This window comes from Pyrgilauda ruficollis, unplaced genomic scaffold (assembly GCF_017590135.1).
Source record: "Pyrgilauda ruficollis isolate IOZ18807 unplaced genomic scaffold, ASM1759013v1 scaffold163, whole genome shotgun sequence".
NCBI classification, from domain to species: Eukaryota; Metazoa; Chordata; class Aves; order Passeriformes; family Passeridae; genus Pyrgilauda; species Pyrgilauda ruficollis.
The window spans coordinates 548,230-569,539 of NW_024515098.1; the positions used below are offsets into that span (position 1 = coordinate 548,230).

A 21,310-nucleotide genomic window follows, 5' to 3' on the forward strand; every position below is an offset into this window, starting at 1 on the left:
TATTATCCTTTTGATTTATTTGAATTTATCTCTTACGTAATCTCTAGGAATAAATGCAAAACCATGTTCATTTTTATCAACTAGAAAAAACTGGTTTTAGAAGGATGGCATCCTTGAAACTGGAAAATTTTCTGGTGAGGGACGTTTTGGCATACTGTAATAGAAGACGCCACACAAATTCATGCAAGGAAGCATGAATACTTCTTACTGCTTACCACTTGATGTTCAGGGATGAGTAAAGTAGTCTCAGTGCTGTTTAGGCCCTGCCAGTGGCATCACGGGAAAAACAATGTTGTTAGCAATGATGCAAAGGCTAATTCAGATTTAAAAGTAAAGGCTAATTCAGAAGAAAACAGTGTAGTTCCTGGTGTAAATTGCTGAAAAGCTCTTCTGAGTGACACATGGATTTTCAGACGAGATAGTCAGAATTTAAACCAACCTCAATTCTGCAGAGCAGGTTGGTCTCTAGCCTACAGTAACAACTTTTACATGGTCCATACTGATTTTTAAGCAGCAATAATAACCATTTTTGATAAGAGTTAAACAGTATTCCTCATAATTTCCATTAGAAAAAATACAGTCTAAACAAGTTGGTACAGTATTACCATTCATAAACTGGTGAAGAACAACTGTTAATAGTACTCTTATTTATTTTGATACCAAAGAGAGAAAATGTACACAGCATAGATGACTAGGCATCTGGAACAAATGTGATGCCCCTTACTTGGCTATTTTTTAACTACAAACTGAAATGATACAGTGTACGCTGAACAAAAACAAATGCAGTGAGCCAAATCCTTGATCTCACAGTGTAGACAAGGTAAATTGGTACCAGTAACTGCAGTTATACCTAACGAGACTAGTGAGGGCTTCCCAGATTCCAGTTCTGATCCACACCCAGTGAGGACCTACACTGATTTTAACTGTACAAGACCTGGTGCTTACTGTTTTGCTGTATGTTGGTGTGGAGGCTGCTGCAACATCCTCATGCCAGACTCCACACAGGTATGACAGACAGGACATGAGCAGATCCTCTGCAGAGCACACAGCCATCAGCCCTCTGGGCTCCTGGCACACCACTGGGGCCTTGCAGCACTGATGGGCTCTGAGACCAGCTGCTGCTATTGGAATGAATAATGGCTTACAACACCTCAGCAGTTTCTCAGCATCTGTCAGTCAATATCTTACCACACTTTTCTTCTGTCTTGCTTTTGTGTGCAAAAACCACACAAATCACAGACAGATTTAAACAGTGCAAGTCCATTATGAAAATGCAATAGCTCTCTGTGGAATTAAATTAACTTTCAATAGAAGCAGAATATTAACAGCATTTTATTATTATTGTATAATTTACTGGTTTAGAGTTGTAAAATTTCAGAAAGTTTATTACCCCAAATGCAATTTTCGTAAAGCTTGCTTTTGTGTGCAAAAACCACACAAATCACAGACAGATTTAAACAGTGCAAGTCCATTATGAAAATGCAATAGCTCTCTGTGGAATTAAATTAACTTTCAATAGAAGCAGAATATTAACAGCATTTTATTATTATTGTATAATTTACTGGTTTAGAGTTGTAAAATTTCAGAAAGTTTATTACCCCAAATGCAATTTTCGTTACTTTACTGTTGATTATTTTTTAAATAATATTTTTCACTTTTATTACAATTTTTCTTGAGAGAAATCACTAAGGTCCATTCCTGTCCTGGTTACACATCAAGTACATCTTTACATTCTTTTTGAATGATGCCATGTCTGGGTATTTGCTTATCTAAGTAAGTAAAAAATGTCCTTTTCAGAATGCAGTAAAATAAACAGAAAGATCGATCTGTTTTTTGGCCAGGAATCCCCCTGAGAAATAGTGAAAATATAAATAGCTGCACTGTGCTCTTACCATAAGATAGCCTGAACTGGGTTTAGAGGTCTAATCCTCCTGTCACTGATGTTACTGGAAAAATTTGCACTTTAGTAGAGAACTAAGGGCTGAGACACTTAAGTGGGATGTTTTTCTCCAATTATACACCATGAATACCTGCCATGGAAAGTACTGTACAAATTAACACCGATGAAAGCACAGCCTCGCTTTTCAACGCTGCCCTGCGCCTCCCGACATCTCCATTGCACACATCCCCCCTCATCCACTCTGGTACCCTTCCATCTGCCTTTATCCAGCCTCTCCATCCCCTACTCCTCCCACCCACCGCTCACCACCTCTTCCAAGGTTAGATGGAAATACAGGCTTTAGCCACCCACTGGTCCTTACTGCCCACACTGCTTCACTCAGAGACAATTTTACTGCATCTAGTGAAACACAAAGCTGTGAGGTGAAGACACACAGCTGGCAAAGGCCTTTGTACTTTCCTATGCATTCTGTTAAAAGCTTTCCTGTTAGTCATGGGATCTGACCCTGCTCAGTATAACTGTCAGAAATTAATTAGCTCAAGTCACTAGGATTAACTATTTTTAAACTGGTGCTCATACCTTCTCCTGAGCATTTCAAGCACTCTGATAGAAACACACTGCTTTTTCATGATATGCCAAAGTCTGTGTACAGCACAAAGGAGCTCCAGTGTTGGTAACACGTGACATGCAAAACAAGAATCAACTCAAATGACCCATACAATTTGTCGAGATGAAAACTGAGAAGGTTGGCAATGGTGGCAGAAGTGCTGGGCTGGTCCCTCTCACTCTGGAATCCACTCTTTTAAGTCTTTAATGCACTGTGGCTCTCCCCAGAACAGCTCTCATGTGTTTTTGTTAGACTTGGAAGAAGTCTAGAAGTCTTTCTAGATTTTGAAACCAATTTGGTCCATCTTTGCAATATTAATAATGGTATCTTATGTTTCTCTACTTGAAGATCCACCAGTCTGAATTGAAAAACGAACAAGTATGGAAAGTAATGCACAATGTGATGGTGTTTCTTCAGAAAAAAACCACACCAACCAATTAATTTAGAACACCTGCAGCACCTGCTGCTCTAAAGAAAACAACCTATGAGTCAAGCCGTAATTGTGGTAAAAATGCATTGCTTTAATAAATTTGCCAATTTACTTCTGCTAACCTGTCTTAAATAAAGACAGCTTGTTCATACATTTTCTTATGATCAAGTTACATTATGGAAAATCCTGATTAACAGGAATTTTTAGCTAGCATTTTCTTGGTGTGAAATTAATAGAAAGGTAAAAACTTAATATATAGCTACAAAATCAATTCCTATCTCCCTACAGGCAGAACAGGACACAGTTCCTGCAGTCTTACTCAGACAGTAGTGCGATCACCTGCCTTTTATGAGGTGGAGTCCACATGCACACCAAGCAAAGATCTCAAATTACTTTGTGGTTCTTAATTGGAATAACAAATATAGTATAGATGGACCTCTACAGATGTTGATAAACTACAAACCGGTAATTCAATTTTACACAAAAGCTCTACTAATTTTACATTTACCCTATCTGAATGGCCTGAACTTTACTATTACAAAATGTAATACAAATTCAAATTTTTAACCTTTCCTCCAATATAGAAATAACTGAGTGATCTTCTTTCCTCTAAGGCACAGGAACTCTGTTTTGTCAGTGTGTTTCATCTTCATTTACTTATTAACCTGAACAACTAATTACAAACCCTGAGCAGACACACCATTGTAGTATTTTTCTAGTGTGCTTTCTGCACAAACAGAAAGCACACAGGAAAAGAAGTTTTTCAGGATTTATTTCATTCATTTTCCAATTTGGCTGAAAGGACTTTCAGAGGCATGTATGTATTTCTTGGAACAGGAACTCCATAAAGACTGATTCAGGCAGATTCTACTCAGGGATTCACTGAAGACAGTTGCCCATCCCTAACAGATGTGGCTGTCTATGTATTACTGATTTAACAAGGACATAATTTGAAGCAGTCCCCATTGCAGCACTTATTTGAAAATACCCCCTTTATATCCTTTTTTCTTCCCCTTCTCCAGTCTGCTCTTGTGGAAAACATCTCCTTGCCTCCCTGCATGACAAAGCACCTAGAAATTATTTATGCTATAAGTCTTGGAATATGAGAAGCTGATGAAGTCCAAGTGATCTTATTTCTTTTGGTCCTGTGGGAGATCTAAGAATAAGAAAATTGAGACTCAAGAAGAAGCAGTTTAAAAAAAATGGAAAAAATCCAGGGTGAAATAGGCAAGATGCAAAATCATGACAAACAAAATACACCACTGATTGGTGCTCCAATGCTTTTTGAGTCCTGGATTTCATCAACCTTTTGTATATATGCTGGCAGGCTCCACTGCAGACTGTTCCTCACTTTTTATTTTACTTGCATTGTTCCTTATATCCAAATTACACATTCCTTTGCAGATCACAAAAGAAAGAAGGAAAAAAACAACTGACCACTGAATTATGGCTGGGTAATGTTTCTGCTCTCCATATTAACTCTAGGTTTATTTTTCCCTTCTCTGTTGCTAAATCAACAATAAGGCCTTAGCTTTTTCTCTGTGCTCCTGAAAAGAAGCATACTGTTGCTGGAAGTCATGTATTTTCTCTTCTAAAAGAAAAGACAGCCTGAGCAAGATGAAGTAGTGACCTCAATAGAAGTATGTTTTACTCTTTCCCAATGTTTTTTTTCAATTAATTCCATTTCTGTTTTAAAATTACTTGACTTAAATTGTTTTAGGAATTGCAAATGTTCATATTTTTTAACTGCAGAAACATTGTTTAGTGACAAGAAAATCACCAGCCTATCACAGAGGTAAAATCATTTAACAGAGAAATGTGCTACCTACCAAGCCAAGAACAAAGCATATTGGCCTGAGCTCACAAGGGCCTTGGTGAAAGGAGGAGAAACCATGCTGGGATAGAAGATCCTGCTGAATTCCTACAGGAATGCATCAAGGATGTTAAAGACAGCCTAGTAAAGAACTGAGTGAAAAGAAATTCTTCCAGTTTATGCAGAAGATACAGAAGACAACTGAAGCTGTGATAACACATGAAGATAAAAGATTAGAGTTGTATGAAAAAAATATTAGGGGCTATCTTACTATTGCAAGTAATTAATAGAAGAACTTTTAAATATAGACTTAACCTGAATTCTAGGAAATTAATCATCAAGAACGAAGCCTGTTATGGCTGATAAGAGTGTGAAACCGGGCAAGAAGATCAAGAGTAACTCTGTAACTTTATATCTGGCTAATGCACAGAAAGTAAAAATCTGAAAAATGACAATGTGTTAGGGTTCATTGAGTAGGATGGGGCAAGCAGAGAAAAGTACTAACTTAAATGCAAGCAAACATCAGATAACCACCTGATCTGCAGAAACAAACTAAGGCCAAACAAGCTGTCTCAGAGGGAACATTGAAAATGACAAAACAAAACCCCCAAGTTATCAACTACTTACTGATATTGCTAATATGACAATCACAATACTTTGTGATATTTAATAACAGTGCATAAAGAAAAATAATTATGTAAGGAAACATGTAAGTAGAGAACAAGAGAAATGGCTGCATGAAGTTACCAAGGAGAGATTCTTGAGAGGATAACCAGATAACTTTTTCACAAACATGAATGTACTGAAGATCAAAGCCTCCTCCTTTCCCACCTCATCATGAATCTTTCATCCTTCAAACAAGGTTCAAATCCCATTTCCCTACACATATGACACATGTTGCACTCTTTCTCCCACGCTTCCTGCCTTTTCATGTATCCTAAGTCATGAACTGACTTCTTCCAAGCTTTGGTGAAATAGGTCATCTCCATCCACTCTCATGTAAGTAGCTCACAATCAGCTTATCAGGGTATGATGCCATTGTTCAGTAAAGCATTTGATATGGCCATTCACTGAAAATTTTCCTGGGGAAAAAGATGATTACAACTTCTACAACAGATTCAGAAGGGAGTAGGGTGAACATATGAACAAGTTTTAAAATGGAACTGGTAAATTTATTAAAACATTGGGATGATATAGCTGAATGTTCTAAGAAGACAAAGGTCTATGTAATCTAGGAAGCCATTCTGTCTTCATGTGATCATCTCCAAATTGGTCCTCAGAAGATGCTGAGGACATGTTTTACTTTTAAGAAGCTCAGCAGAACAGCTGCAGTTTTTCAACACTCAATTCAACAGACATAATTTTTGATTAGTGCCCATGGCCAGCATGAGACGACAGAACTGCTGTTTCTTTTCCTATCTAAAACCTCCCATCTTCCTCTAAGCATGTAACAACAATAAAGAAATCAGACAATAGGCATGAATATAAAATACCAATGTAAAAATGACATATTTTCAATATTCATTTTGAACAGTTTCTCAACTGGCCACACACTGCTACGTCTTCAAGACAATGTGTACTGTACATATTAAGCAATGAGGCACCTTGCAAAAATTTATAGCTGAAGATGCTTTTCATGTTGCACATAATGAGGTACCCTAGTAACTCAAATCTTCATTTGCTTTCTCATGAATCTTGCTGCACTGTCACAAGGTTCCTAGAGCTGTGGAACTCTAGTGTGCCTTGACTTCCCCAGCAAGCCAGCAATATGATACTCAGCACAAAGTACCTGGTTTGTGCAGAACCAGTATGTTTTTCCAGCTGTCAAAACATTTAAAGATCCTACGATTCTCATTATTTCAAGACTGACACAGGAAACACCATTAAGCTCATATTGTTTTCTACCACTACTGTGTTGTAGCACTAACACTGGTAAGTCTCTTCTGAGACTCGGTGAGTGTCATGTCATATTCATGGCTTTGCTCTTTCAAACAATACAGGAAGAAAATTTCTACATGGATAAAAAGGAGGTATAAGACAATCTAAAAGAAATACTAGTTTTAAAAACTAATTGTCTTTTTCACAACAACCATTCTTCTTCCCTCCTACCAAGTAGTACATTAACACCATTCGTACTGTACCTTACCTCAGAGCTGCTTGGGATTTCTGATCCTGCAGTTGAAATAGTTTCAGGTCCATTGCATTCTTCCCCTAAGGAACATCGAAAAAGAGATTCACATAAACACATCCCTTTTTAAAAAATATTGCTATATCTGAAAATTATGTGGACCTTGAAGGCATGGAACTAAGAACAAGTAAAGAATGGAAAATAATATTCATAATACATAAAATCTTCAAGAATGGTTCTTTGGAGGAGAAAAAATGCTGCAAGACACAATATACTCAGTCTGTACTACCTTGGTGTAACCTTGCATTCACAGAAAAGTATTTTTATCTGTGACAGAAAAAAAACCTGTTGTCATCACTTATCTTGTCTCAAATATCTGCTAGGTCTAAGAGGCTTTCAACTCAGAGCTTTGCTGCCTTGGTTATGGAAGTCCAATTACCTATGGAAGTGTTCGCTAGAGATCAAATTAGGGTGTGTTTTTTTGCTAAGGAGTCAGTGATGCATAACCTCAAGATTACAAATGCCCATGTAATGGAGGTATAACAGGATCAAGAATAGTAATATGAACTTAATTACTTAGCTTGTTCAAAAAACAAACTCTAAAAAAACCCCAGCTCTAAAACAACAACTGATAAAATAAACCAAACAAAAAAACCTGCCTTCATTTTAATGACAGTAAGTGAACTCCAACATGACTTTCCTACAAATACAGTCATTTCATCAAAGACACTGTTACTAAAATGCTAATACTAAAGGGAAATCCTATTCAGTACCATCATAATCTTAAACTGGACCAAGACACTGGCTGAGTTTGTGACTCTCAATTTACAGTCACCAGTTTCCTATGGAGAACAACTCTGAGCCCACAGGCTAGGCTCCTGCTCCAAGCAGGTTTTTGTAAACAACCACCTCTGCTGATTAGGCAGACCAGTCTCTTCAATCAGGCATCTAATTACTCCACCAGAAAAGGATAAGCAGTTCTGAAAACAGCTGATCAAAATCTAGACCGTGCACTGAAAAGTGGTGTCTCTTTCTTTCAGAAAAGAGGATTCATCTTCTTTCTTCAGTAAGGAAGCATTGCTGAGTATAGCTTAGACTGGACAGACTAAGACAATTACAGTTACATTATTTCTGCCAATAAAACAAGCCTACTATTCTTTTTATAATCTGCAAACATTTGATATCAAAATTGCATCCAGGCAGGATTTTAAGTGGTTCTTCAAAAAATATATAATAAGCTACTTGAGTACAGCTTGAGAGCATTTTGTTTCCTACAATTTTTTTTCTTTTTCGAAGTTCACTTACAGAAAATGGTCTCTGTAATTTTTACACTATACATATGATATGTAATATCATATATATGTGCATATGATGAGAAACCAAGCAATGGTATGTAAAACACAACACATAAGTTTCTGAATGTCAAGACAGTTAACACGGTTGCATGCTATTCTGCTAAAGAAAATTACACCTGGAAAACTGTATTAGTAGATACAACCTGAACACCAGTGTAAAGAATGGGAGCATCCCTACCACGCTCTGCTACCTGCGCTGCCTAAAGCCCTGGCAGGCAGGTGGCTACTGCAAACTTGGCCAAAGGTACCAGCCCAGGGCCCAGGAGCAGAAACCCAAATATTTTGTCACACAACTCTCCTATTCCAGGCAGAAACAATCTGGCATCTTGCCCCTGCAGCAGGGACATTCTGTTTTCTATACCACTGAGGGAACTTGAACTGATTCAATGACCTCTAACAGCCATTGGCAGGGGGTGGGGGCTGGTTCTGGATTTTATCCTCTCTGTAATTGTGAAAGTCTAACCTCAGAACAAATACAATTCAGAGTTGCAAATTTTAAGTGCTTTCCCAGTACCATAGCTGATTACTTATGCAAATTGTTGAAGGAAATCCTCTTGATACCTCTGCTCCACCGGAATAAACCTGAATAACCCTAGAGCAGCACACGAGAAGGTAAAAAGAGAACGCAAAACATGTATTAACTGAAAAGTACAACACACTCAGTATGTCCACTCCTTGTAAAACATGTAATCAGATTCCTGAACACGAGCAGCACAAGCAATGCACACCCAAATCCTGCAGGAAGGCGTAAAGAGGCCCCATCCCAGAACTGCACCAAGCACCATGAATGTAAATGCACAATTAGATCTTAACCAGGAGAGCTGCCAACAGATAGCCAACAACCGACTTGCAAATCACATTGCAAAAGGCCTGGCTCATATGTGATACCAATGACTCATATTAACTGAAGTCTGATTTGCAAGAGGCTCCCAGCAGGAAAAAAAAAAAAAAAAAAAAAAAAAAAAAAAAAAAAAAAAAAGGCCAGAAGGACAGAGGAAACAGACAAAAATGAGGAAGGTAAAACATGGGTTAGTACAATACCTTCTGACTGTGATGGCTTGAACTTGGTGAGAATCGCAATGTCATCTTTGAAAGGAAAAAACACTTCAGTAAGAACCAGAAGTAAAATTCACTTTATCATGAACCCATTTCATAATTCTCCTCTATCCTTTACAATACAGCCACCATATAAAGCAAAAGAATAAGCCTTGGACACCAGAGACTGTGACGTAGACAGAAAGCACGGCACAGGCTCCTCTTGGAACACCAAAATTCACCATTTAGTCCAGGCACCTTATCCAGGAACACAAATAAGGATGCCACTTCTCCTTATCAGCAGCAGGGAGGACCATAATAGTTTCTACTAGTCAATAAAGCGCTTTTAAAATTCTTCATGAAATTACTGCTTGATATCTAAAGATGGGTATAAAACAATAATATTCTGATAAAATTCTGTATTTAAGGGTATGTCCTTGTTCTTCAACACTACATGCTTTTACGTATATAAATAGACCTAGAAATATCTGCATGTCAAGAACAAACAAGGACAATTACTAAACTAAGTGACTCTTTATTATAAAATCTGTATAAACAGCAGAAACTCATTGAAATGTTTTTTTTCAAAACTAACTCCAGTACAACTCCATGATTACTAAAGCTTACTAAATTATTTCAGAAATGTGTCATTTTAGTATTTGGTCAAATCATTGACCTCTATGGGAGTGCATATATCCTACCCGAAAGAAATGCCTCTTTCCCAATAAAACTGATGTCTTCACCAGCCACACAACTCTTCACACAGCTATTATGTGTAACTCCTTAAACACATGTGCCTTGGCACTGTGCACGTTACTGTAAATAAGCAACCTTCATATGGCCTATAATTCTGCAGTATAAGGCAACATCTGCTGTCCCAAACTACACCCAACCACAGGGAAACCTACTTAGAAACTTTTGGTATGCCACCCCTAAGAATTACAGATCATTTCTACTTCAATTACAGACCTGAATGACGAGAACAACAGTAGCCCACAACACAAATTAACATTCAGTACTGAAGACTGAAGAATATAATCAAGATTGACTTCATCTCTTAAAGTATAAGTAGTTTACTCACAAAACAGGTACTTTCATTACTGTAATATTATCATTTCTGTAACAAGCATAGAAAATAGCTTCTTGTGTAATTCAACAATCAGAAATTCTACAAGACTTCAAATTTGTTCACAGTGCCAGAATCACTTTGTTTTTCTTCATGGCAAAACTGTTGAGTTAGGAAAAAGTAAAAGTACACGTGTTCAGTGCTACTGCAAAAAAGTAATGATGGCATTGTAAATCAAGGCCTCCCATAGACCCTGTTTTCTGATAATAGCTGCAGCAAGGCAAGTGGCACCAAAAAAGGAACCGCACATTCCCCGGGAGAAATGCAACCTGTCACAGGTCATGTCCTGGCCACAACAGCAGTGCCTCAACTAGGCACGTAAAAGCCCAGGGCAGAGCCAACCACAGGACTTCTCACTCAACTACTGGTGCACTTGGAAGAATGGTTTCAGCTTTGAAGAACGTTTTCAGCTGCCAGCACTCTCCCAGATGGAGAAGAAGCACACTGGAATCTGATCAGGAATCTGATCACCAAAACAGTATTATGGAGAAATCTGCCTTGCTAGGGAGAGAAGGGATTTTAGCCATACAAGTGTGGCTGGACTGCGCTACTCATCTTCGAAAGCCAATGAAAAAATCCTTGGCTTTTATAACAATTAGCACAGTGACAGCCATGGATGCTCCAGCCCCTTTAACTGTACCTAACCCACAATTTCCCTGGAAGATGACAATCCTTTTACTTCAGCACCCTCAGTAAGTCCAAGTGTGCTGGGAGATGGCAAAGAAAACAGCTTGGCTGACGATGCTGCATTTGAGGTACAGCCGGGCATGGTGCAGCTGGCGTGCAGATGCTGCAGTCTGGCACAGTCCAGAGCAACTCTGCATCAGAAAACAGAGCAAGAGAAGGCTTTTAAGTATTCCTTTCTTCCAACTTCTATAACCCTGCTTCATCTGCACCAAGTACAGCTTTTGACAGATTGTTTATACCACTAAAAACATTTACGTATTAGGTGCTTCCAAAATCAAGTGGCAGATGAAGACACATTTTTAGGGATCAAAATTTGTTTTGCTAGTAAAACTAGAAAATCATCTGCATTTGCACACCTAAGATCTGTGATAGAGCTATTCCAAAGGAATAGCTATTCCAAAGGAATTCAAAGGAAAAGCCACAGACAGGATTCTCATGTGGGTGTTGCTAAACTGCATTGTTTAGCAGCAGTAAGACAGTATTACTATTGATTCTGCTATTTCAGCATTGATTCCAAAATTCTGCTTTCAATTATCTCCACAATTTTCTTAGACACAATAACAGCATCCTTTTCAGCCAACAAAACCAAGGAAGGAGCTTTCAGACCATTGACACTCTTCTATATATGTCTGACACACTGGCATATTAGTTTATACACGTGCCTATCCCTAAATCAAAATTTTGATGGTCCAGGTAAAATGAAAACAAACAAACCAACAAAAATCCTAACAAATCCTGAAACTTACACTGCAGTTGTTATGAAGTAGCTACTATGCACTATGAAGAAAATTCCCAATATTCATCTTTAACATGCTATGAAAGAAAACATTATTCCTATATGTCTTGAAGTTACCATCTTAATAAACGCCCTGACGTTATTCAATGACCAGGCCTGGCCAACAGGAAAGAGAAATGAGTCACTCCCTCCAAGTAAGCATCATAATGACTATGGCAAGTGCTTCCATATCTAAGGAAAGCAGCTTTACAATGACTTATCAACTAAACTTATGCACACACTGATCACATCCTCCAGAGCTGGATGGAGTTGCCACTGAGAACTGGAAACCCACCTAAGTGACTTGTAAGAGAGCAAGATAAGGTTATTACTCCATCTGGTATTGTCTGAAGAGTAGTAACTGTGCTGCTGCACCAAAGGTTCAACCCTAAAATGATGTCTGAGGTGGTGATTCACGCACACACAGAGATGCTTCTAAAAATTTAAAACTATTTAACAATGAAAATATTCTCAGTGAATCCAAGAAAATCCATTGGGAATATTTTAAAAGAATCTTATTAGTCCCTTAAAAAGAAGATTGCATTCAAGTATAGGCTGCTTCACTGACATATTAATTTTCTTCATGTGTTTTATTATTAAACAAGTACTTTCAGAGAACAGGTATTCATCAACACATCAGAACTAAAAGAAAAATAACTATTTTACATAGGCATAAATATTTGGAAATCTGTTCCTAACAGTAATAATATCTCATTTAGCATTTGGAAAAGACACGTAGTCCTAGTCCTACTCTCCAGTATAGTAACTGGGTATTTTAAATCAAAATGGGACGTTTACCTTCAGCTGCTTCCCTTTTAAAGAACCACAAAACCACCTCCCCTTTTGATTAAAAGCCACTGGGATAGCAAAAAAGGGAATACATTAAACAAAAAGAGAAGTTGTGCAAATCCGTTTTTAGCAAAAAACCCCACAAACATATTACTGTAACACAGACCTTGAAGGGCATGTTAATGCAATTCAGGTAACAACCATCACTGTATTTTATGTACCAGCACAGGCAAGACTCAAAGCATACTGTGAGCATTCAGACCTCCCAGGTATCATTGTTCTGCAGAATGACAAGACACAAACTGATTAATAAGTTCAAATGCAGTTTAAAAAGAAAGCCCAGACTAGGAATAGTCGGATAAAGTCAGGTATTTTTAAACCGCACAGCACTGACATGCGTGCAAGTAAGAGGGACTAGAACGACAAATCTCAGCAGAACAGCGTGGTAGAAACACCAGACTGCAGGAGCTCTGACAAATCATGAAGCACTAGGGCTGTGCTTGTTAGCATTTAAGAGTATTTATATATTTGGGGCCAGGTTTCATCAGCGCTATCTGCCTGCAGAGACAAGCAAACAGCTCCAGCAACGGCCTCGCACATCCATGAAAGCACCAGGTGCTCTTGCCACTCCTTCAAGGTACCATGAAGAAAGAGGAACTGTGGGAATGTTTTTCATCACAGCCCAATGGAACCACGAGCACCTCAAGAAGTGTTAGGCACAGACTTGCTTTCCTAGCGTGCCCAGAGATACAATGAACATCTCACAGCATCATTCATTAATGCATTTCTCCAACGTCCACTGAAATCACTGATGTAAACCCTCAGGCAACAGAGTCTCCAATTTCTTTCCACGTTTGCCATACACAAGCACCCAAAAGTAGTGCAGGGCCCAATGAACTATTCATTCTGTGCACACCCATTATGTTCCTACCCTTGTATGAGAGATCTTCTATAGATGTTGTAAATGAAAAGGGATACGTAAACTAATAGGAAAGTAATGATGCAAATATAGCAATATATTTTTTAAAAAAAATCAAATTTACTGTCCTCTGGTGGCATTCCTCAATTTCATGTTATCCAGACATTTAATTTCAGATGGCCAACTTAAACAGCAAATTTTTGTTCCTTCTGGTTCTTTATGCTCTGCCTCACTCAGTACTTTTCTGGTTATGCTTCCAATGAAATGCATCATTGTCAATTTTGCTACTGTATTCACCAAGTATTTAATTTTTTCACATTGCACAACATAAAAATATACCAGTATAGGAAGATGTTTTATAAACAAATGCAAGACTTGCAAGACTTACAAGAATTGCAAGAATTAGCATTTTTGTACAAATTACTTTAAAAATGATGGAACATATTTGGAATTCCTACACTGATCCCAAAGAGAAACTGTTCCTACCAATCAAGAAGATGACCAGGGCAATGGGCCATGGCTTCCATTGCCTAAACTTTTTTTATGTAAGCACCAGTCAATTAACAGAATTGGAGTAGGCAAAGTGGTTGGAAGAACCAAGTGGCCTGAAATCCACATCTGCTAGCCATTACTTGCTGGCATGGTATATTTCTAGCACACTAAAAATGGTGCAAACATAGACTTTCTGATTTCCTACCCAACAGTTAAGACAAACCCTTTGAATAACAAAACCACAGGGCCCTTTCTAATTTAGGGCTAGTACAGCAAATGAAAGGACAACCATCTGCATCATGAGCTCTACCCACATGGTTTGCTGGGGTTCTGCTATCTTGCCAAAGGCCTCAAATTTCATATTTACCCTTTAGAGCCTAGTAAAGAAGATGAGAATCCCTTGGGATTTCCAGGTAGAAGACTGCCCTTCATGCAAAGATATATTCACTTCCTAAAAAAATGTGTTTGGAACTTCACCATGTCTGCTGATCCTCACTGAGAGCCACTGGTGAACAAAGGCATGAACACCACAGCTTTAACAGCTTTAGGCTTCAATGAAAAACATATATGTACATAGTAAAATCCAAGTAAACAAATCCCAATAGACTCAGCTCCTCCCCCACACAGTGTTTAATCTAACACAAAATGTTATAGTTGTTACAACAAAATACACGTATACACAATGTGTAACTACACTCAAACTTCAATCTGTAAATAATTTCTGCCATGTTATTCAACTTTAGCACACAGCAAACAACAGTAAATCCCTCCATAATTATATTATAACTGCAAGAACTATCCCTAGCAATATAACACAAGAACCTTCCTTCCCATTTCTGCATTTATACATATATGCACGTGGAAAGCTATCACCAAATGTAATAAAATTACTGCTAGATAAGAAAATACAACCTGGTAATTACACGGCTCTTTGGTTCAATCCCCAGATCACAATAAAAACTAGTGCAAAAGTTCAGTGCATTATTACCTTGCCTCTTAACATCTGATCACGTTTTCATGTCACCTACACCTTCCTGATAACTTGTTCAGGTTAGATGGCTATTTGTCTCCTCCATGTGCATACGCAACTCACTGGTTTAAAGAAACAAACTATGAAGACATGGTATTTGGTTTCTTGGTGGTTTTGTTTGTTCTTCTGTTTGGGTTTTTTTTTTTTCAAATTATATGCCAACAGTTCTCAAGCATGATTTTTGAAGGACACTTTCATCAATGCCCTTTTATCTTATCCTAGTCTTTCCTTGTATCACAGTAATTGTTAAGTCTTTTTTCATAAAGGTTAAAGTGTACTTCCATTTTATAATACAGTTATCAGTTTATTTCTGTAGGGAACACCTCAGAACAGCACAGCACACCAGGCAATGCCTTAGCAGCAGACTGATGGAGAGGGACTCTGCCTTACACCAGAAGAGATGCTGGTGGCTTTCTTGGTGTTTATTTGGGATTCACAATCCAGAATCTCTGCCCCACCGCTGAGCCAAACCATTCCTCCAGGAGCTATTGCGAGGGAGAGACAGATGCAGAGCATTTTCTTTCATATTCTGAGGGAGAAGGTGAAATTGTAGGCCCCTTCTTACAAATACATTAAAATGCTTTCACCTGTGATGGCAGGACCATCACACAGTTCAACACCTGAGGGATCTTAGAGGTCTTTTACAACCTTAATGATTCTATGAATCCACCTTTATTTCCCAGTTTCCCAAAATGTGGCCTGAATATCCCACATAATTGCTACTGGATTTAAATGGCATGCAGGGGACTTAATCCTTCCTTTGCTACTCACTGAACTGCAGACAGTGAGTTTAATCTCATATGCAGGGTGTTCACCTAAAATAAAAATGCTGGCCAAGAGTAATTTTTTTTTTAACTGACACAATCTTTGGAAAAAAAAAAAAATCTGTATTTAACAGCTGCAGTGGAATGGGCTTGACATTTTCATTGTTGCATTAAAAGCACCAGAGCTATACAGTGACATGATACAAGTTGTTGGGATGACTTCCCAAAAGCAGGTTTTCCTACTACAAACAGGGGTTTTCTGTTACAAAGAGGTTTAACTTCCAATAACCAAGCTGTATTTACACTGTGCCCCTGCAGTGACGCATGGCAGCCAGCAAAGAAATTCCACTCAGAAACCAGACATTGCTTGGGCTAACAGAGTATTTTCTCCCCTGCCTTTTATACTATGAACTATGTCTAAATTTCTTGGAGCTTTTATTTCATTACCTAGGAATAAACTATCAAACAGCTTTCCTCTTACAAACCCTTTGGTTTAGGCCTGTGGGAACATGATATCCCATTCAACGTTTCCACAAATAGATGAGAAATTACTACATACACTGTGACAGCAATTAGAGACAGATGTAGTTTTGAACGGAGGCCTGTATTTTATGTTACTGATATGAATTCTCATCAAAAAAGTTCAGTATCATTTTATTAAATAACAGCAGGATTCGGCCCTGACTGCTGAGGTATTGAAAGATGCCAACACACTGGCACAAGCACTGTTGTGGCACAAGCACCACTGGCTTTCACCGGTGTTTTTTCACGTTTCTCACAGGGAAACAAGCAAGATGACGACCAACCTAAGTAAGCATTTGAATTAAGATCACTCTGAGCGTTCTGAGCACAAACCAGGCTCCTGGAAGTTCTGGAAGAGGAGCCATGCCTATAAAGGCAGCATACTTCAAATCATGGCATGGAGCCAACAGCAAGCTTCCAGAAAACTGACAGGCTTGGGATATATCCCACAACACAACTACTGCAGCATTAACATGCTGGGGAAAAAAAAGCTACTAAAAGTGAATGTAGACATAAATAATCCTAGCAACATACTGCAGTCTTCTTCCTCTGATATTTACATTCCAATTTTATAAGTTCAGTTTTCTTAGGCTTTCATATTTGGGGTAAATGACACACACCTTCCAACAGAAAGCAAAATCACACACACAAAATTGGAATTTTTTACCTCACACAGATGTAATTTAGCAGGAAGCCAGGAAGCTTCCTTCAAGGTAAAAGTTTTGGCACACAGGCTCTAAACAGGTAAGTTAAACTTGCTGTTGCTGGCAGACAGTTTTGCACCCCATAACCTGTTCCCCAGCATTCAAGTTTAATGAAAAGCAGTAGTAAACCAGAATTAAATACACACATACTATCCAAATACAAACACATCTTTAAAGAAAATAAGTAGCAGATGTTTTCTCTCCTGCCTTATTCCTATTGGCCCTGCCTGCACACATCACACATCTAGACCCTTAAGAGGTTTTTCCTAAAAGGCACAAAGCATATGTTTAGATCTATAAGAAGTCCTACTGGCAGTATATGTATACTGTTAACTTTTCTAAACAATAATTTAAGGAATTTTCTGGGGGCTTTTTAACCTTGAGAGACTTTTGGGCAACAAGTTAACATAACATTTAAAAAGTCTACTACTCACTTCACCCCATATTCAATTTGTTTCTGTTTAAGAAAAGTGGTTAATTAAAATTGAACTGCATTAGAATATGATTTTGTATGGAGAGTTATGCACTACTACATGGCAAACCCTTCTTAACCATCCTTGAACACTGAAACCCCTCAAATCTCCTTATATTCACTATTTATGACTATAAAACCCCACAAGGCTCATGGGAAAACTGAATAATGTGGAATGAAGTTTACAAATCTGCCTTCACAGTATCATTCCCTAAATAGGAATATTTTGTGTGTTCTGTAAATATTTTTGAGTCCCAAGGTACTTCAGAAGAATAAGCCACGGAGAGGGCAGCTCAGTCCTAGTACTTTTCATCGCTCCCAGGCAGTGGGATGGGCAATGACTCAGGTCTCTCACATCCCCTTTGGAACAGGATCGCTGGCCAAGAGGCTGTAATATCCATCTGCTCGGGTTCCTAAGAAGCTTGCCAGCTCCATCAGGCCTTTCCAGAGAGGACAAACCTTCGTCTGACACTTGCTGCGGACGCCTGCCTCCCCACAGCCCCATATCCCTCCTTGCTGTCACTATGAAGAGCTTCTTTTGGATAATTTCACTGTCAATATTGCCATCACACACCTCTCTGAAACGAGACTGCCAAATATTTTCAAATATTTTGAAAATCATGATTTGCTGCTAGGGCTCGAGTGTTTAAAAGGGTACTATATATGTTTTTCTAAAAGAGACAGTGCAGTCAAGTTGTAAAGGAGAATAGATAACTCAAGAAGCCAACACAGGGACTTAGTGGCTCTTTCCTGCTTTAAGATTTTCACTTTTAGGACTAATGGCAAAGCATTATTCCTAAAGAAGAAATTTTTCTAGGTCAGTATTTTCCTTTTTTAAAAAGGACCCTATACAGCCTCATTCTGAAAACATCAACATGCTCTTACTTCTGACTGTTGATTCACGTTGCCAGGTGAGGGGCTGATAAACATACACTTGCATCATGTTATTTCACAAAATCCTAATATGACCACATTTATTTTAAGCAATGACATACCTTACTGACATGAAGTGGAAATTGTAACATGGCTACAGGAAAAAAGCAAGGCCCTGACACAAACCCACCGGCTGCACATCCCCTGCCGCAGAGTCCATCCGAAGCTGAGGGGTGCCAGCGCATCTGGGATGGGGTGAAGGGGGAGAAGGCTGCTCGCACCTTCCGAAGCGAGGGGCCCCGGTCTGCTCGGAGCCTCCTTGCAAGGGCAACCTCAGCTCCCGGCAGCCAGCGCCCCATCCCGCTGCTGCTTCGGGGGAGGCTGGAAGTTTGCTGTCCGGCAGAGGGACCTTTCTATCTGCTGTGTCTTTTGAGATAAAAATCAAGCGGATTCTCTAGTTTTTGTTCTTGGCAGGGTGCTGATACGAGAACCTTCATTTTCAAGATTTTATTTGAGGATTATAAAGATCGAATCATAGCTGGATCGTGCTCATGGAAAAGTGGTTTTGTTCTACTCAAGTGAAAGCCCAAGGATTAAAAGCTCGATGGGAGAGAGGTCAGGATTCACCCGGGGTCAGCCCCACCTCACAGACGCCGGCCTGCAGACCCTGGGGAGGAAGCAGAACCCCCCAGACCCCCCACACTACGCTCGCCTCCGCTCCCCGTCCCCCGAGGGGCAAGGGCGGAGCAGAACCACGATCCCCCCCTCCCCGCCCTCTCCTACCGTCCGCCGACAGAGCCATCTCGATGAGGGTCTCACTCGCTTTCTTCCCCAAGCGGTTCATGGTGGCCGCCTTTCCGCTGCTGCGGCTGGGGAGCGGCCGAGGAGCGGAGCGGTGACTCAGGGCGCGGGGCCGCCTCCTGCATGCGCACTGCCCGCGGGGCGGAGCGGAGCGGGGCGGAGCGGGGCGGCTCCGCGGCGGGAGCGCCGCCGAGCGCGGCCGTGCCCCCGGGCGGAACGGCGGCAGGGCCAGCGCTGTGCTGGCCTGTATGGGACAGCCCCTAAAATTAGGCAGCGTGCCTGGGAGCGGCGTCCATGATATGTGTGTTATGGGTTCAGCTGTCCCGGCTGTGTCCCCTCCCAAGCTGCTTGTGCGCCCACAGGAGCAGAACGCACCTGGACGCGGCGCAAGCGTTTCTTGCTCAGCCATATCTAAACCAGCCCTCTGTTATCAACACTGTTCTTATCACAAACCCAAAACTCAGACCCGTAAAAGCTGCTATGAAGAAACTTAACTCGCGGGGCTCTGCTGACAGCTGCTGTCCCTGCTCCTGGAGCTGCTACCATTGCCATGTCTAACAGCCCTAGCTTCTTACTGCTTCCTTCAATCATCTGAGACAGTTTCCAACAGTCTTTGTTCAGTATATGTACTTAATACATTTTTTTTGTTCATTAATATAAGCTCAGGCCTCGTTTCAAATGAACTTTTTTGTATATTCATCTTCTATTACCTGAGTAACCATATTACATACCAAACTGACATGGAGTTTTGTTACCTAGACAGCTGTGACACAACAGCACATTCATGACCAATAAGAATTAATGGATAATGGAATCCTTAATAAAAAGTTAATTAAGTCAGTCAGTTGAGTTGCTGGGCTTGTTTTCAGATCTATGTTCTGTACTAAGCCTTTATTTGTGCAAAATAACTGCTTCAAGGAGTGTATTTTTAGTCAGGAGCAAGACCTAAAAATCTTGTGTCTGGCTGCTCTCCAAAGCCTAAGATGTTTAGTCGGGGTTTTAATGTCCCAGTGTGGGATGGTGGGAACAAAGAGGATGGGCTTGGTGCCCCAAAGGGTGCCCTGAAACATCTTGTGACTGCATACGGTGCACCAGATCACTAGGCTCTGTTTAAGGGCTGTACTTCTAAGCCTTTCATTTCCTCCTAGCACTACATATCTTGGATAAATGCGTTTATGCCCACAGAAGATGCAATTAGAGTTGCTATTCAACAAGAGCCAGAAACAGCAAGAACTGCCATGGTCATTGCTCCTAATTGCACGCTCGATGTTCCCAGCTCCACCCAGCAGCAAACCCACCCATACCTAAAACTGTGTAAGTGCCTCAGCCAGAACGCCAAAGAAGATTTTAATGACCCTTGTAATTGCACAGGCTGATAGTGTGTTGAGCACTGACTTTGTGCAAATTACACAGTGGCCTGTGGTAGGGGTGGGACAGAAGGATGCTCCTCCAGAACGAGGAATCTGTGGAGGTGCACAGGAGATCTATGCAATGTCCAGTGTTGAATTTTCTTGCATATTCAGAGTTGAACCAGTCATTGTCTGACTCAGTGGTTCCACAGTTTGCCCAAGTGATCTAGGACCACTCTTCCTTCCAAGGGCACACACCTTTTTTCCCTCCCACCTTCCAGTTTCACTCTGAATAAGGAATGCTGATAAAGTGATGCATGACTTATGTCGACCTATTAAACCAAATAATCATGTTATTGGTTTGTGGTTTTTGGGGGCCTTCAGTTCTACAAATCACTCCAAGTAACAGGTAAGGCCAAAATAAAGGAAGAGATGGTGAACCACACAATTTTATTCCTAGAATATTAATACAGCAGCCAGATGCACCATAATATTTCTGCTTTTGGAGTTCAAACACTATTTCTAATACAGTGCACACATAAACCAAAAAACAATAAAATAAGTAGAAAGCTGTGGGTAAAAGTAGCAAGCCTTGCCAAAATTGCTGGCAGTGAATATACTTAGTATATTCAGGGGCAAAGGGTAATCCTTTGTTTGTGCTAAAGGAGAACAGGTAGTTTGTATCTCTTATAAGTCTTCCTTTCCATTGATTGGCCTTTTCCAAACCATGCCTTAGGCC

The 21,310-nt window shown here is 39.8% G+C and overlaps 1 protein-coding gene across 9 annotated transcripts in view; it reads right to left on the reverse strand.

Annotated features, from left to right (window-relative positions):
* Positions 1-19,339, reverse strand: part of ANO5 (anoctamin 5) — a 58,971-nt gene extending 39,632 nt beyond the window's left edge. For 3 of the 9 annotated variants that reach the window (XM_041463253.1, XM_041463252.1, XM_041463251.1), the window contains exons 1-4: positions 19,205-19,325; positions 9,275-9,319; positions 6,897-6,961; positions 216-263 (exon numbers count right to left, since the gene is read on the reverse strand). In XM_041463253.1, coding sequence (XP_041319187.1) covers positions 216-263; positions 6,897-6,961; positions 9,275-9,319; positions 19,205-19,265 — 219 coding nt within the window. In that variant the 5' untranslated portion in view covers positions 19,266-19,325. Of the gene's footprint in view, positions 1-215; positions 264-6,896; positions 6,962-9,274; positions 9,320-19,204 lie in introns of all 9 variants that reach the window. The other 6 variants (XM_041463255.1, XM_041463254.1, XM_041463256.1 and 3 more) reach the window with 5 other exon arrangements.
* Positions 19,340-21,310: the final 1,971 nt, after the last annotated feature.